This window comes from Lolium perenne, chromosome 5 (genome assembly GCF_019359855.2).
Source record: "Lolium perenne isolate Kyuss_39 chromosome 5, Kyuss_2.0, whole genome shotgun sequence".
NCBI classification, from domain to species: domain Eukaryota; kingdom Viridiplantae; phylum Streptophyta; class Magnoliopsida; order Poales; family Poaceae; genus Lolium; species Lolium perenne.
The window spans coordinates 186,991,281-187,005,400 of record NC_067248.2 but is presented as its reverse complement, the minus strand read 5'-3'; the positions used below and the strand labels follow the sequence as shown (position 1 = coordinate 187,005,400).

At 43.7% G+C, this 14,120-nt stretch overlaps 2 protein-coding genes across 2 annotated transcripts; both read right to left on the bottom strand.

Annotated features, from left to right (window-relative positions):
* Nucleotides 1-886: 886 nt before the first annotated feature.
* LOC127301246 (uncharacterized) lies at nt 887-4,591 on the bottom strand. The gene is made up of 10 exons (XM_051331466.1): nt 4,242-4,591; nt 3,491-3,601; nt 3,046-3,153; nt 2,824-2,913; nt 2,411-2,728; nt 1,996-2,164; nt 1,669-1,873; nt 1,438-1,571; nt 1,263-1,343; nt 887-1,193 (listed from the first exon to the last, which is right to left on the bottom strand). Exons 1-10 carry the CDS (start codon nt 4,469-4,471, stop codon nt 1,086-1,088), a joined length of 1,554 nt encoding a protein of 517 aa, XP_051187426.1. The 5' UTR covers nt 4,472-4,591; the 3' UTR covers nt 887-1,085.
* Nucleotides 4,592-8,170: 3,579 nt separating this feature from the next.
* On the bottom strand, nt 8,171-12,426 carry LOC127301245 (DEAD-box ATP-dependent RNA helicase 22). The gene is made up of 7 exons (XM_051331465.2): nt 12,055-12,426; nt 11,013-11,300; nt 10,589-10,711; nt 9,555-9,985; nt 9,065-9,389; nt 8,629-8,781; nt 8,171-8,535 (listed from the first exon to the last, which is right to left on the bottom strand). The coding sequence occupies exons 1-7, from the start codon at nt 12,361-12,363 to the stop codon at nt 8,446-8,448; spliced, it is 1,719 nt and encodes a 572-aa protein (XP_051187425.1). The 5' UTR covers nt 12,364-12,426; the 3' UTR covers nt 8,171-8,445.
* Between the last annotated feature and the right edge of the window lie 1,694 nt (nt 12,427-14,120).

The following is a 14,120-nucleotide window of genomic DNA, read 5'->3' as shown; positions in this document are numbered from 1 at the left end:
CCGCCCTCACCGCCACCGTCTCCTCGAGGAGGACCACCGCAATGGCAGCCGAGGATGACCACGTACTCATCCTCCTCGAACTCTTCTTCCTCAGGACCAGCCTGATCAACGCCGTCCTCGTCGTACCGTTCGGCGCCCTACACCGTCCCCAATCGCGTGGTGAAGGAGGAGCCGGCGACGCCCGTCAACACGAGGCGTGGCGGCAGCGGCAGGCGGCGGCAGCAAGAGAGGCATGGCGGCGCCCTCCTCATCCCGAAGCCGGAGGTGAAGGAGGAGCCGGAGGAAGCGTCGCAGGCGGCGCCCTCCTCATCCCGAAACCGGAGGTGAAGGAGGAGCCGGAGGAAGCGTCGCAGGCGGCGCTGTTGGCGGAGTACGAGCGGCAGCAGCAGCTCATCGCCAGCAGCGACGACCCCGAGAATTCCCTAGGGCTGCGGGCGGCGTGCTTGGCGTCGATGAACGACAAGGACGTCTAGAGGGGCGACCCCGACATGGCGATCGCCATGTCCATCCGCGACACCGGCAAGCCGCTCGTGGACCTCACCGACGACGGCGAGGCAGGACCAAGCGCCTTGGTGAAGGACGAGCCCAACGAGCGCGTCAGGTCGTCACCGACGACATGTACAACTTCCAGCAGTACTACGACGCCTCCGGCCGCCGCAAGCACTTCTAGATTAGGTTTAGTTTAAATTTAGTCAAATTTCGTTTGAATCTATGTAATATATGCCAAGTTTGGATGAATCTAATCAAATCTCGCTCAAGTTTAAAATTTCCGAAATTTTGTTTTGGGGACGCAACGTCCCCCAAACGTGGCACGAACGAAATATATCCCCCAAACCTCAATCCAGCGCGGTTTGGGGGGACACGACTGAAGATGCTTATGTCAGGCTAGTCTTGCAAAATAAAACTTGCAATTTGTCCCAATTGCATGCTTGGACTGGATTTACCACACATGCTAGAAATCGACAATCTAACTAGTTAGATTCAAATTTCATACTTCCAAGTCTCGCGTAAAACTTCAACTTGTCCCATAAATACTTATCGACGAACAAACAGTAATTCCAAAAAGATAAACAGGCAGGTCCATCTCAAACCAACTGACGCCTCGCCGGTACAATGTACTTCAGCCTTCTTCCCTGGCTCATGTCGGAACAGGCAGGAGTCTTTCCAGCATCCGATTTTGCCACATCATCGTCCTAAGCAAATAAACCACTTGGGTGACATTACTGACAAACATTATACGAGATAAAATACTAACTACATACCTGGTATATCCATGTAATACTTTCCTCCTCCGCTTTCCTCCAAGCATCCACATCCCTTGGGAACGCCAGAGGATCATCCCTCTACAATATCATAGCAATGTATAACAGGGCATGACATAAAAAATAAACAATGCAATGAAAGAAAAAACTCGCTAGGTGGTAATAAATGACATACGTCTACGTCGGGGAAATCCAGTGGATGACTACCGCGACCTCTTGGCCACGAGGGATCATGGCCACCTTTGTATTTACCAGCGTCAATGGGGTGATACACACCAATATAGTCGTTTATACAACCATAGCATGGGCCTTCATATGGATATATTAAAATGTCTCAATCAAGGGAACACGCCAAACTGTGGACAAAACTTTAAAAATATCTAGGAGCAAGACTAGCATAGAATACCATTATCAACAGATTCAAGCATATGGAGACAGGTTAGCTCGAATTCTTCAAGTTCTCCTCTTATAATTTTCGAGACTTCAGCAAAGAACAGATTGTTGACACCACCTTCAGTTTTTCTAGTACAATTCAGATGATAGTACCAGCCAGCATCACCCTCATAGACTTCTTGGAAGTTCACAACATTTTCAACTTGATATGCACGATCCTGATATCAGATTGCATCAACAACAATTAATTGGTACACGAATAGTACAAGACAATCAAGGTCGCATGCGTGCATTCAACAGAGTAGCTAGAAAGGTGAGCGAGGGAAGGGATCAAGCAAACCCCCGAAAGCATGTTCTCCTCGTTGTACTTGTCCAACAAAGCTTGAACCAATAGCTCCATATGATCTTCGTCCGGATTGGATGTCGAAGAATACTTGCTTTTGCCGTCTGGCCAGTAAAGAGCATTTCGTATAGCAATCTCTGACCTTGAAAGTCCATCATTTGAGCGCCTGAGAACCAATGAATGAAAGCTAATCAATGAGTAACTTTAAACCTGTAAGAAGAGCTTAAATCTGAACAAGTCAGAGAGGAATGGAGGCAGATGAGGAATACAGCTGCTGATGGCTTCTGTTTTGAGTCATTAGAAGAGCAGTCCACAATGTCCAGTTTATAGTTTTATTAGTGGCCAACTTGGTAAGTACTAGTAATTGCTTCTTATTTTCAAAAGGTCTAGGGGGGATAAAGAGAAGCTTCACATTTTTGGATCATGTAGTTCATCAAGGTGGAGGAGTATAGCCGTCTCAGCTTCCTCCAAGCTCCGGAACGGCCCACCCAGCTTAGGATACGTGTGGAAAACTTCATCAAGATCTACTCTGATGAAAAACTGATGATTCCAACCGGTAGGTTTCCGGGCAGAAATGGGTGGCGTCGGCGAGTGAGTCACCACCAGTGCCCGCGTGGAGGAAGCGTCAGTGATGGTTGATTTCCCCAAAGTTGCCATGACAATGAACAACTCGTTGGATGAGAACATATCTGGCTCTTCCAGCGCCCAATACTGGTAAGCGGAGTCAGACCTGAAGTGGAACATGATGAGAAGATGAATATAATTATGGATAAATCCATCAATTCATTTTTGACTAGATGAGAGGCATATAGGAAATATACGTACGGTTGAGTCAGAAACAGATTGGCTTTAGCCTGGGCTTCGTCCAGGGCTTGGAGCAGCTGTGGTGTCGGAATTAGTTCGTCCTTGAGAGGTCTGAAGTGGAACACAAGTAAGAGTTGAAGAATATCATGGGAGATGAATATGAACACATGGACAACACATAGTATCAACCATCGCACCCAATTAAGGGGAGAGAGAGAGAAAGAGAGAGAGAGAGAGTCATACGATGTAGTCTGAGGCAGAGAGGAAGCGCTAGTGATGGACAACTCCGCAAGTGGTGAAGTGTCAAGCAGCTCCTTCAAGGCCAAGACATGTGGTTCCGTGTCAACAAGCCTGAAGAAAAAAAGAGGGAGATTGTAATGCAGAAGAAACAATCTGGTTTCAAGAGAGTAATAAAGAAAGAAACGACAAGCAACTTAGACATCTTCATCCAAATACCACTCTGTTAATCAGTGTATTCAGAAACTGGCAGCGACAAGAGAGTAAGGAAAGTCATGGTAAATAGTTGTAATTGGGCATCGTTTCATTTCAGAAATTTGAAAACAGACGCATAATAAAGTAAATATAAATATTATACCATTATAAGAACAAATGGACAATACATACTACCAACCATCTCTCCCCAAAAAGAGAGAGAGAGACAGAGACAGAGACAGAGAGAGATTCGTACGACGTAGGCTGTGACAGAGAGGAGTCTTTAGTGATGGACGACGACTCCTTCAGTGCTGTAGTGTCAAGTAACTCCTTTGAGGCCAAGACATTTGATTCTGTGTCCTCATGCCTGAACAAAAAGAGGGAGATTGTAATGCAAGAAAAAGAAAAACAATCTGGTTTAAAGAGAGTAAAGAAAGAAGGATCACCAAAAAAAAAACTTAGGTGTAGATAATCTCTTTCATCTTAATACCACTCTGTGAAGTATTGTTAACTGGCACAGGCAAGAGAGTAAAGAAAGTTGGGCTAGCTGGTTCAAATTGTGCATCGAGTCTACTTAGTACTTATCTAAGTGGTAATTACAGTGTGCCCTAGCAGAATAACAAATTCAATTTGTTTCTATGTCCTTGGTCGGTTATGCCTAGGTATGGAGGTGCAGTGGCAGTGCCAATGGAGTGGTGGCACAACAGTATGGGAGGAGGGCTTGAAATGATGGACAACTAAGATTTGGATGCATTGATGAATGAAGGTAGCTAGCTATGCACAGGTTGATTAGAAATCCATCAAATTTTCTATTGATGCACAGTTTTATAGTGAGGTAATCTGATAAAGAATCCAACTTTCTATAAGTTTGCGGCCAATTATGGGTCATTTGCAGCTAAATTTTACCACAGATAATAGATCGTCAAAGCCTAACCAAGCAAGTTTGCTGAGGATTGAATAGAACACATGACAAGCGCTGCACAAAACAAGAAAAGGCAGGCACATACAGAGGAGAGTCGCTGGGCGTCGCCTGACTTTGACTTTTGGGGCGGAATTCCCTGCGGACATCGGCGACGGGTCGTGTGGACCCGTAGAAGTCGTCGGTGACGAGAACGCCATCCTTATCTTTGTAGACATAGATTTCTTGGCCGTCCTCGAGACGCTCTAGGGAGGTGGGTCGGTGGGAGCCTGGGGCGCTGAGGGGAGGGCGGCGGCGGTGGCGCTGTCCGCGACGCATGGCGACTGAGGAGGTGGTGGTGGTGGTGGTGGTGGTTCTAGGGTTTGGAGATTTTCCTTTGGGAGGAGGAGGGGAAAAGAGATGCGCCGTGCTTGTTTGCTGCCGGAACCAAGAAGAACTGAACAAGGGGAGCGATGTAGTCTAGTTATTATTGGGCCGGAGACACGACTACAAGGCCCATAAGTGCGTTGTCTGTTAGACACCGACACGGGATCAAGGGATCAACTTGTCCACCGCGAACGGAAGCTACTATTTAAACCGGGCCGTCGCCCATTCGCTCGTCGAGGTGGGACAAAAAATCCCGCAGTCAAGCGCCTACATGCTTGCTTTCACACTGCGACTGACACGTTTTGAAACACGTGACGTTTGTTTGAAGAGAAAATAAACTGGACTTCGACCATCTCACGGGATCGACGTCCTACTTTGCTACGGGGGCACGGTGCCAATAATCTGTAGGCAGGTCCATGATATTAACGTATGGAGTAATAATTTCTTAGGTCATTTTTCTCCCCAAAAATTCAAAAGACTTGTGTGTCATTTTCACCAAGATTGGATAGATGGGTCTCAATTGGTTATTTAACCATGACAGAATATGTAACATTAATGCAGCTATTGGGCTTTTTTTTTGTCACATTATGCAACAGGGGTAAAATGAAATAGAGTGTCATGTTGGGAAACAAATTAGGACTAGATGTCAGATATGAAATAAAAAAAAAATTAACCAGTTTCATATAAGGAACTTTCTCATCCTAATCCACTTTCTCCATCTAACACATTGAATTGGCTAAAGTCTATTTTTTCCAACATGGGCGAACGGCAGAACACAAGTTTATTCAAATTTGAAAAATAAGTTTTCCTTGTTATAGTTACAATAACGCGGGTCCACCTAGCACTTCCGTTTTCGAGCCAAATACCATAGATTGTTCATGTCGTGAAAAATAACTTGTCAACGTGATAGATAGACTTCGTCTTACAGAAAAGATAAGAAAAGCGAAGCGGGAAGGGTCACAAAGAGCTTATTTTGGGCTCTGTTCCCGAGGCATACTCTTCTAGATAGAGAGGTGTCAGGCTAGCTTTCAAACAATGTCTGCAGAAAACATCTATCTAAATTCTCACACGTCCCCATTTTCTTTGTCTTTTTTCTTGCACCAGGCTTGCTTTGCTTACCTAGGAAACAAGTCAAAAATAGGATATGCTTTCAAACTGGCCTGCGTAAGGCACTTTCAAAAGCTTGATCCCACTCCCGGCTAAATAACCTTCTTTCTTTACTCTCATTCATGTTTACGGAGTACAGTCACTCTTTCTATATAGCAACTACTTTACAACCTACTACACATTCCTCTCAAACCAACACAGCCTTAGAAGTGGACATAGAGTCAACTCCTGACCAAGCTATGGAGTCATTTGGAGGTGCTCCATTCTCGCCTGATATAACAAAGGCATCTACTTCTTCATCCCTACCATTGACCAGCTCAGTTGCAGCCGAAGCAACAACATCAATATCTACAGCTGTATAACACATATGCCAACAAATGAGCTACAATTATGTGTGCGACCGACCCACGATCCGTTGACGATGCTCATGTTGCCAGAGTGCTAACTTGTGAAGCAAAAGACCGCGATGCATCAACGGATTTTTTTAGATTGACTGGGATCCTTGCCTAGCCAAGGGAATATAGATGGGTTTGAGCATGCTGAATATCAGCTGATCCGTACCTCGGCGCGACGCCAGAAATCTGCTTCGATCTACCTCGGGTAATAAGTCCAACATGCGTGCGCTGCAGCGAAGTTGGGATGAACGGGGATGGGGATGGCGGCCAACGATGGCCATGGATGAAAGGGTGTCTAGATGGAGGGGATGGTGAGAACATCGCATCAAACAAAGGCCATGTTGGAATAATGATCTAAGTGATGCAATGATGTGGGGCGTGGATCGAAAATGGAAAATGTAAACTTGTTTGAGCACGTGCTCCTGGTGTGACGGGGCTTCGTGCCGACGTTACTACTACATCAAAGATAAGCGTGCTCCCCATATCGCAATAATGGTATATCGACTGTCCGACAACGTGCACATCTATCCCAATTGCTAGCCCACTATTTTGCGTTACAACAATAACACGGGTATATACATGGCATCATATGGAAAGTAATTCATAGCTGTGGAAAGTGGTTTAAAATCGTCAACTTGCATGTGTGACCTACAGTCAACAAACGTAATGATGCCACACCCAATGTGATTAGGCAACCAAACCGTGGTTGGATGCTTAGGAGAGCAGTGCCACCCAAGTCCACCAAGATCAAACAATGTCTAATTAGGATAGAATATTCTTCAGTGGAAATCGATGTTTCCATCGATAGCGATATGCCTATGGTGACTTCGTTAATCACAAAACTGGCTGGAACAGTTTCTTAGACTATATCACAGATTTTCATGGAGACAAGGTATACATGCATTTATAGGTGGTCATATGTATATGTACGTATTTGTGAGCCGTGCGTCTGCGCAAAAAAAAAAAAAACCGACAACACTTTGCCTCCGGTGCTTTAGCTTTGTAGGATTCTCCCTATCACAGATGTTCACACAGGCAGGGTGTGCCTGCATTCATATGTGGTTATATGTAGAAACTGTCTAATTCACAAGCGGGTTTTTTATTTTATTTTCACCAACTCTCGAAAAAATTAGACCAATAAAATTGTTTTCCTCATTCCACCACTTCCGTCATTCATAGGTGATTGTCCCGATCTACATCTCCAGTGAGAAAACACAAACATGTACTGTACCTGTAAAGAACCAAAACGAAGAGGAAAATTAGTCCTTACTCCCCTAAAAAATAATGTATTTACACTGGATTTACATGTGATTTATGGAATAACCGATGTATTTATCTTACGGAAAAACTCATGTTTTATAGGATTACATGAGATTTACGGAAAAACTCATGTATTTACATTGATATTTATGGGAAAACTCATGATTACAGTGGTACACACAGTGGTATTTATGAAAAACTTATGTACTCCGTATTTTCATTTGTATTTACCGTAGAACTTACAGTAGTATTTTAGGGGAAAACTCATGTTGATTTACATGAGATTTATGGAAAGACTCATGTTTTACAGTGGTATTTACGAGGAAACTCATGTATTTACAGTAGAACTGATAGTGGAATTTACCAAAAAAAAACTCACGTATTTACAGTGGTTTTATACTGGTACATACGTCCGTCGCTCTTGCCCGTGCTACTCATCTGGACTGAATAATAGATAGTAAAGTCGTCTCTTCTGCTGTGTTTGCTTAGGGTCCTGCCCAAATCTCATGGCACCAAGCGGAAAAGAAATTCGAGATCGACCGAACGCATGAAGAATTCGATTGCTGCCGTGTATATGTATAGGTACGTATTTGTGAGCCGTGCGTCTACGCAAAAAAAAAAAAAAAAAAAAACGACAGCACTCTGCCTCCGGTGTTTTGGATTTGTAGGATTCTCCCGTAGCTTTCCTTTCCTTTTTGGAATCAGGGCTTACGCGTCAGCAGTGTAACCATCTCCAATCCGAATCCGTTCATAAGCCAAAAATTCTATCTGACCCATTGGATCGATTGATCGCAACTTGCTTATGGAATCAGCTGAGTCCATTTTTCTCATCCCTGCTAGATTGTATAGCACACAAGGTCCAGTCAGATATGCAACACTAACGAAAAAGTGAAAAAAATAATCATATGAGCCTTATAAACATCTCCTGCATGTCATTTTTTTTTGTGTTCTTCTCTTTACTACAACGTCAATAGAATATCTTGCACAGAGAAGATTGTGTAAACATACATGATCGATGAGGCATAAACAATTTCATTCTCCTACATGTGTCTGAATCCTAAAAACAGCAAGAAGTAAATAGCAAAACTAGGTCGCCTAGGGAAACACGAGATGATGAGTAACCACTGTTTCTTTCTACGGATAGAAGTCGTCAAGTGCCGCAGGCTAAGACAGCAACGTTGCAGGCTCCCGTAGTAGTCGAGCTTGCTTCTTCAACTTGTTGCGGAAGCTTCTTTTTCTGCTGAACGCTCTCTCCTGGTTAAACAAAAAGTTTCTCTTTCTGTAAGAGTCTCTACAGCAAGATCTATCACGGCATGAAATGATGATTACAACAGACCATAGCCTTACCACTGGTTGGGCCAACTCTTCTGCTTGACGAACTGCTCTGACGAGATCACGATTTGCATCCGTGTATAGGCTAGTCACTATTCCAGATTGGCCAGCTCTGGCTGTGCGACCCACCCTGTGCAAAAAGTCAACAGCGCAAGCCGCAAACTCCGCCTGCAAGTGTAAATATATGATGGACAAGAATATCTACTGTAAGTAATTTATATGTATCTTTTTACATATATACCAGGTATTCCTAAAGAAAACATATATGGCAGGCAAACTGCATGAAATTTTGAACCACATTGTGTAAAACTTATGATCGATTGTGCTACCACAGTACTACTACATGGTAGGAAAATGATGATGATTGGAAGTTCAAAGCACATTGACCAACATGCAACAGTGGTGCAGGGCCGGAAATGCAGACATTTCAGAAGGTAATGTCTGATCATACCTGAATTACATGGGAAACATTTGGCACATCAAGTCCACGAGCAGCAGCATCAGTACAAACGAGCACGCCACCATTTTCCCGGAAAGATTGTAAATTGGATGTCCTTTCCTCCAGAGAGCTCTCCCGGTGGTACAGGATGCATGAAATGCCAACTCGCCGCAGTATGTCAAAGACAGAATTAGCAGCATCGACAGTGTTTGTGAACACCATAGTTCGATTTGGACCAAGTTCTTGGTCAACTTCACCCTTAAGGCCATACTTTACTGCATCCAGAAGAGCATCAACTTGCGTATCAGCAGTAACTGCTATCCATCTTCGCTCTAATCTGCATACATTGTACACTGTACATCAAATGTGTATAATGTGCAAATAAGAAACAAATATGGAATCCTAGCAAAAGCACAGCAAATACTAGTGAGAAATCTCTCCATGCTGAACAATGACCATAATAAACGACATTCAGAAGCTTATGGTAGCGTAGAGTGTATACCTAGGGTTGTGACGGTGCAGATAAGCACCACTAACCCACACAGCACTAGGAAACATTCGTTTCAGCACACCACCAGCGGTCTTTTTCCCACTCTGAGGCAGGGTGGCAGCAACAAAGATATATTGCTTGCTGCGTTTATAGACTTTTCTAACCCTCCTCCAGTCCTTGCGTCCTCCTACATGAGCATTCTCCACCGGCTTGACTGATCCATCTTGAACATGACCATCATCATTTTCCTCATCAACATCACTAAATTCAGCACTCTCAGAGCCTGAATCCTCATGATACTCGTCAGAACCTTCAGGCAGCACTTCCTTTCCAGAATCTTCGGCCCTTGAGAGTAGCTTCTCGTCAAACCGCAGCATGTGGATGAGACGAATGACCTGATTTTCAAAACTTCCACACAGTAGCATGTCTGCCTCATCAAATACCTATTCCAAATCAGCTAGTTTTAGGACTCTCAAGTAGTTGCAATATCAACGAGTATATCTTAACACTAGCTTTACGACAAAAAAATCCAGATAGAAATGCAGATCTAGAAAATGATACTCCCTCCGTTCCTATATATAAGCCATATAGTTTTTTGAGAAAAATTCCAGAATATAAGGTTTATTGCGTTGCCCTACTTGTATGGACAATATTTTTAGAGATTTGATTAGGTTTACTTATCTTATGAAAAGTCCTCTATTAGCTCACGGCAATTACTTACGGTTAACCCTAGCCAAACATGGTGTAATTTTTCCTAAATATGCGTTTCTTAATTTCCGTGCCAGAAATTATATGGCTTATATTTAGGACCGGAGGGAGTATGAAACAAGAAAATATACACAGAAAGTTACAGCTTAACTTGAGAGTTGGAACTGTTACAGATATTTTCTTGTCCACTTTGTAGGAAAGCACAAAAGATCTAGCCTAGCCTTGCCAAGTATATCCAGCAACTCATGAATAAATAAAAGATGGGATGCAATGAGAAGATTTCTAGCATGGCCATTCAAAAATGTATGTACAGGCAAATGTCCCAGTCAAGTACTTACAATAAATTTCACATGACGCAAGAATTTCTCCCGTCGCCTTCTCTCTGGGTCATAATCAAATAGATAATTCAAAAGAGCAGCTGGGGTGGCTACAAGAATATCTGGGCGAACAGCTGGCCAACCCTGTGATGAAATACCGTAAACAAATAAATACAAATTTAGCAAATATGGTGACAGAATATGTTTCATTAATGTAAGAGTGCTGTAGGAGATGAGAAGTTAACTAAAGACCCATCTTTAGTTGAGGCCTGAGACCCAAGGTGTAAATTGGGGAATGTAACATTACAAAAATTAATGAACTGTTTAAACGGACATTCAGTTGTAGAGTGTGATATATCTAATCTCAGATTTATCCATAAGTAAAACAACATGTGATGAGTTTATCAAGCTATCAAACAGCATATGACAGGCAGACAGAGCATACCTTTGGTCCACAAACTGCAGCAGCACGCTTAAGTGGTTCACCAGATACATCAAGCAATGAATTAGCCATGAAAACAACTTGTTCACACAGCATTACATTGGGACAAAGAACCAACACAACATTATCCGTTCCTGCGGCAACGTTCTGAGGATCATCATCTACTGTGGAGGAAGATTTGGAGCACAGTTTTTCGATCAGTGGAACCAGGTAACCATGTGTTTTGCCACTGCCAGTCTCCGCCGCAACAATTACATCGTTTGTTGAAAGAACATGCGGTATGCAGGCTGCCTGCATTGCAGAAGTTGACACTTGATGTAAGTAATGAATTGTTGCAACACCATGCTTTAGCAAAAGGAGAGGAAAAATAATAACGGAAATTTACTACTCCCTCCGTCTAAAAGTAGGCGTCTCAACTTCTTCTAAATACGGATGAATCTATAATTAAGATGTGTCTAGATACAGCCGCACCTAGACAAAACTAAAACCTATTTTAGACGGAGGTAGTACTACTAGTAAACCAGTTCTCAGCAAGTTAGTGCAACATGCAAACTTAAAGGGGAAATATCGGGAATTGATTCGATTATAACGCTTTAATCCTACATTGGGCCTCGCAGGAAGTGTGGCACTTGATCATTCTCTGTTTTGAGATTCTGAATTTTCTTTTGCTCAGCTACTTATATCTAACTAGTCACTGCTTACACCTTAGGCATATGATGCAGGAGGGTGTGAAATCTTCACGGCAACTAACAGCGCATATGAGTTGCCCACTAGAAAGGACACCGATACTTCCAATGGACAGAGAGTGCACAGGAAGATTATTTAACCCAGCATGACAATATCAGACTGCTCAGTCACTTCACATGAATAGAGACACGGCTGGATCATCCCAATCCGGTAATTAAACCAGACCACTCGTAGAGTTTCAGCCTACCAACTGACCATCTGATGCTGAAGAGGTACGAGACATTGCACGCGGGCTCGGGCATTTCGTCGAACACGCACTGTGCCGCAGCCAGCAGAGGTGAAGTTCAACAATCGGTACCTGGACCAACGAGGGCCTCGCGAGCCCAGTGCCCTGCAAGGCGGAAGCGAGGCGGTCGGAGACGCCGAGCGACTTCCAGGTCGTGCTGTCCTCGGCGAAGAAGCCGTCGGCGCCCGCGCTGGCGTCGTCGGCCTCGGCGCCCGCGACCGTGGCGAGCGAGCGCGGCCTCGAGGCCGTCGAGAGGAGGCGCCACGGCCGAGCAGGCGCGAGGAGGAGGAGGCGGCGGGTGGCGTGGGAGGAGCAGGCGAGGGCCGGGAGCCTCGCGAGCCGGAGCGCGAGCGGCGCGTGGCGGAGGTGGCTCAGCGCCATCGTGCCGTCGGCGGGCGACTTGAGAAGTTCAGATAACTCGGTTCACCCCTTGAGCGTTCGCTATACCATGACGTAGTAGTATTGGATTTTTAGGGCCCCGGATTTTTACGTGCTCGCCAACAATTTTCCTAACGTTTTGGGATTCTGGTTTTTTTTTTTTTTTTGGACGTCGGTGTCGTGTTTGTATCGGTTTTCGGCCAGTATTCTGGGTTTTTTTGTTGAGAGAATGGGATTCTAATATCTTGGGTACTTTTGTCTACGCTAAAATAGTGTTCAATTACCTAACTCTAGCATGCGTCAGTAGTGTTTTCTAGCAATATCTTCCCTCAACCTTCCATCGACTCAAATGCACTCAATAGAGTTTTACAATTCCCAAAATGATTGTTTTTGGAAAAAACAAAAATATTGTGTCTCAACACACCAGGAAAGAGAGTGGCATACAAGTCCCAAAAAGGGTTACGCACGAAATTACAAAACCACAACACCACACCCCTTGGAGCTATGTGTTGCTGGAAGAAAGTGCCGCAGGAGCCACCACTCCTTCGCTCGGCCACAATCAGCCCTCACTCCTTAGGATGTTGAGTTGAAAGGTTCATCGGCTTGCACGATGTCGATGACCGCTCAATGTCATTTCATTATTTACCAAATCGTGAGCATAACACCAACAAAAAAGTTCTTACTAGCACGATCACCAAAATTTGGCTTGCTGGAAAAAACATTTCTTCATGGGTCAACTTTCTCAATTTGTGAGGCCCAACGCATGGTCTCTCCATCTTTAGGTCAATTTTGGAGTGCGTTGTAGCTCCATGTTCAAGAAACATGAAATTATGATCACAACTGAAGCGTTATAATTTTGTGGCTAAATCCGTAAGTTCCAAAGCGAACATGTAAGAAGTCCCTATATGTGTGCATGAATGGTTATTTCATAAAAAATTGTAAAAAATGAACGTTTCAAAAATCCATGCTTTGTACACACTACTACTACCTTTGTTCTTGTTTATTCTCCCGGGAGTACAACCTAGCTAGTAGAGCGTGTGTGTATGTAGGAGTGTAGGACGTCAAATAAACACGAAAAGAGAAAGTACTTTTTTTTTAACAGAAAAGAGGAAGTAAGTGTTGCGACTGAATGGTAGCTGAATACGCCTATCCAATTATTTGTTGATGTTTTCTCTACCATCTTTGTCCCAGAGGGAGTAGGTTATTAAACATGTGTTGTAGTAATTTTTCAGGCTTGGTGATTCTCGGCGAAGTTGATGTGAGTGGAATACTTGGATCTGGTATCACCACTTCATTTTGTAGTTCTCTATGGCATGCACAACTATTTTTTTCACAAATATGTCACATTTTATCTTCGTTGGATGAGTCCACACTATTTTCTGACAGGAATAGGGCCGCAAGAGGGATTCAACGAAAGTCCCAACCCTATTTAAAAGGGATGGTAGCTTTCAAACATAAGTTTGTCTGTGTTTCAATCGACTGAAATTTTCTTAAGTCTCAATCACATGAGAAGGTGTAACTGACTTTAGAAAAGTGCAACTCGATCAAGTTTTAGTTTTGTGCAATTGCATCTTTTCGATAGAAAAGTGCAACGGACCACATTTTTTTGGCTGATTGAGACTTAAAAAAAACATTTAACTGAGACATAGTGTAGCATCGATTTATTAGACCAAAACTCGTGTAGGAGATAGATTATTCGAGTATAACTATACAAGGCTTTATCGTCAAGTAAGCATTGTGGATGGCCACACACACCCTAT

Coding starts and splice junctions, on each gene's coding strand:
- LOC127301246 (XM_051331466.1), bottom strand. CDS start 4,471: ATGCGTCGCGGACAGCGCCACCGCCGCCGCCCTCCCCTCAGCGCCCCA. Junction 2,729..2,823: donor AATCTGTTTCTGACTCAACC/GTACGTATATTT, acceptor GTTCCACTTCAG/GTCTGACTCCGCTTACCAGT. Junction 1,344..1,437: donor TGGATTTCCCCGACGTAGAC/GTATGTCATTTA, acceptor ATGATATTGTAG/AGGGATGATCCTCTGGCGTT.
- LOC127301245 (XM_051331465.2), bottom strand. CDS start 12,363: ATGGCGCTGAGCCACCTCCGCCACGCGCCGCTCGCGCTCCGGCTCGCG. Junction 10,712..11,012: donor CTGCAGTTTGTGGACCAAAG/GTATGCTCTGTC, acceptor ATTTCATCACAG/GGTTGGCCAGCTGTTCGCCC. Junction 8,782..9,064: donor ATGTTTCCCATGTAATTCAG/GTATGATCAGAC, acceptor TTACACTTGCAG/GCGGAGTTTGCGGCTTGCGC.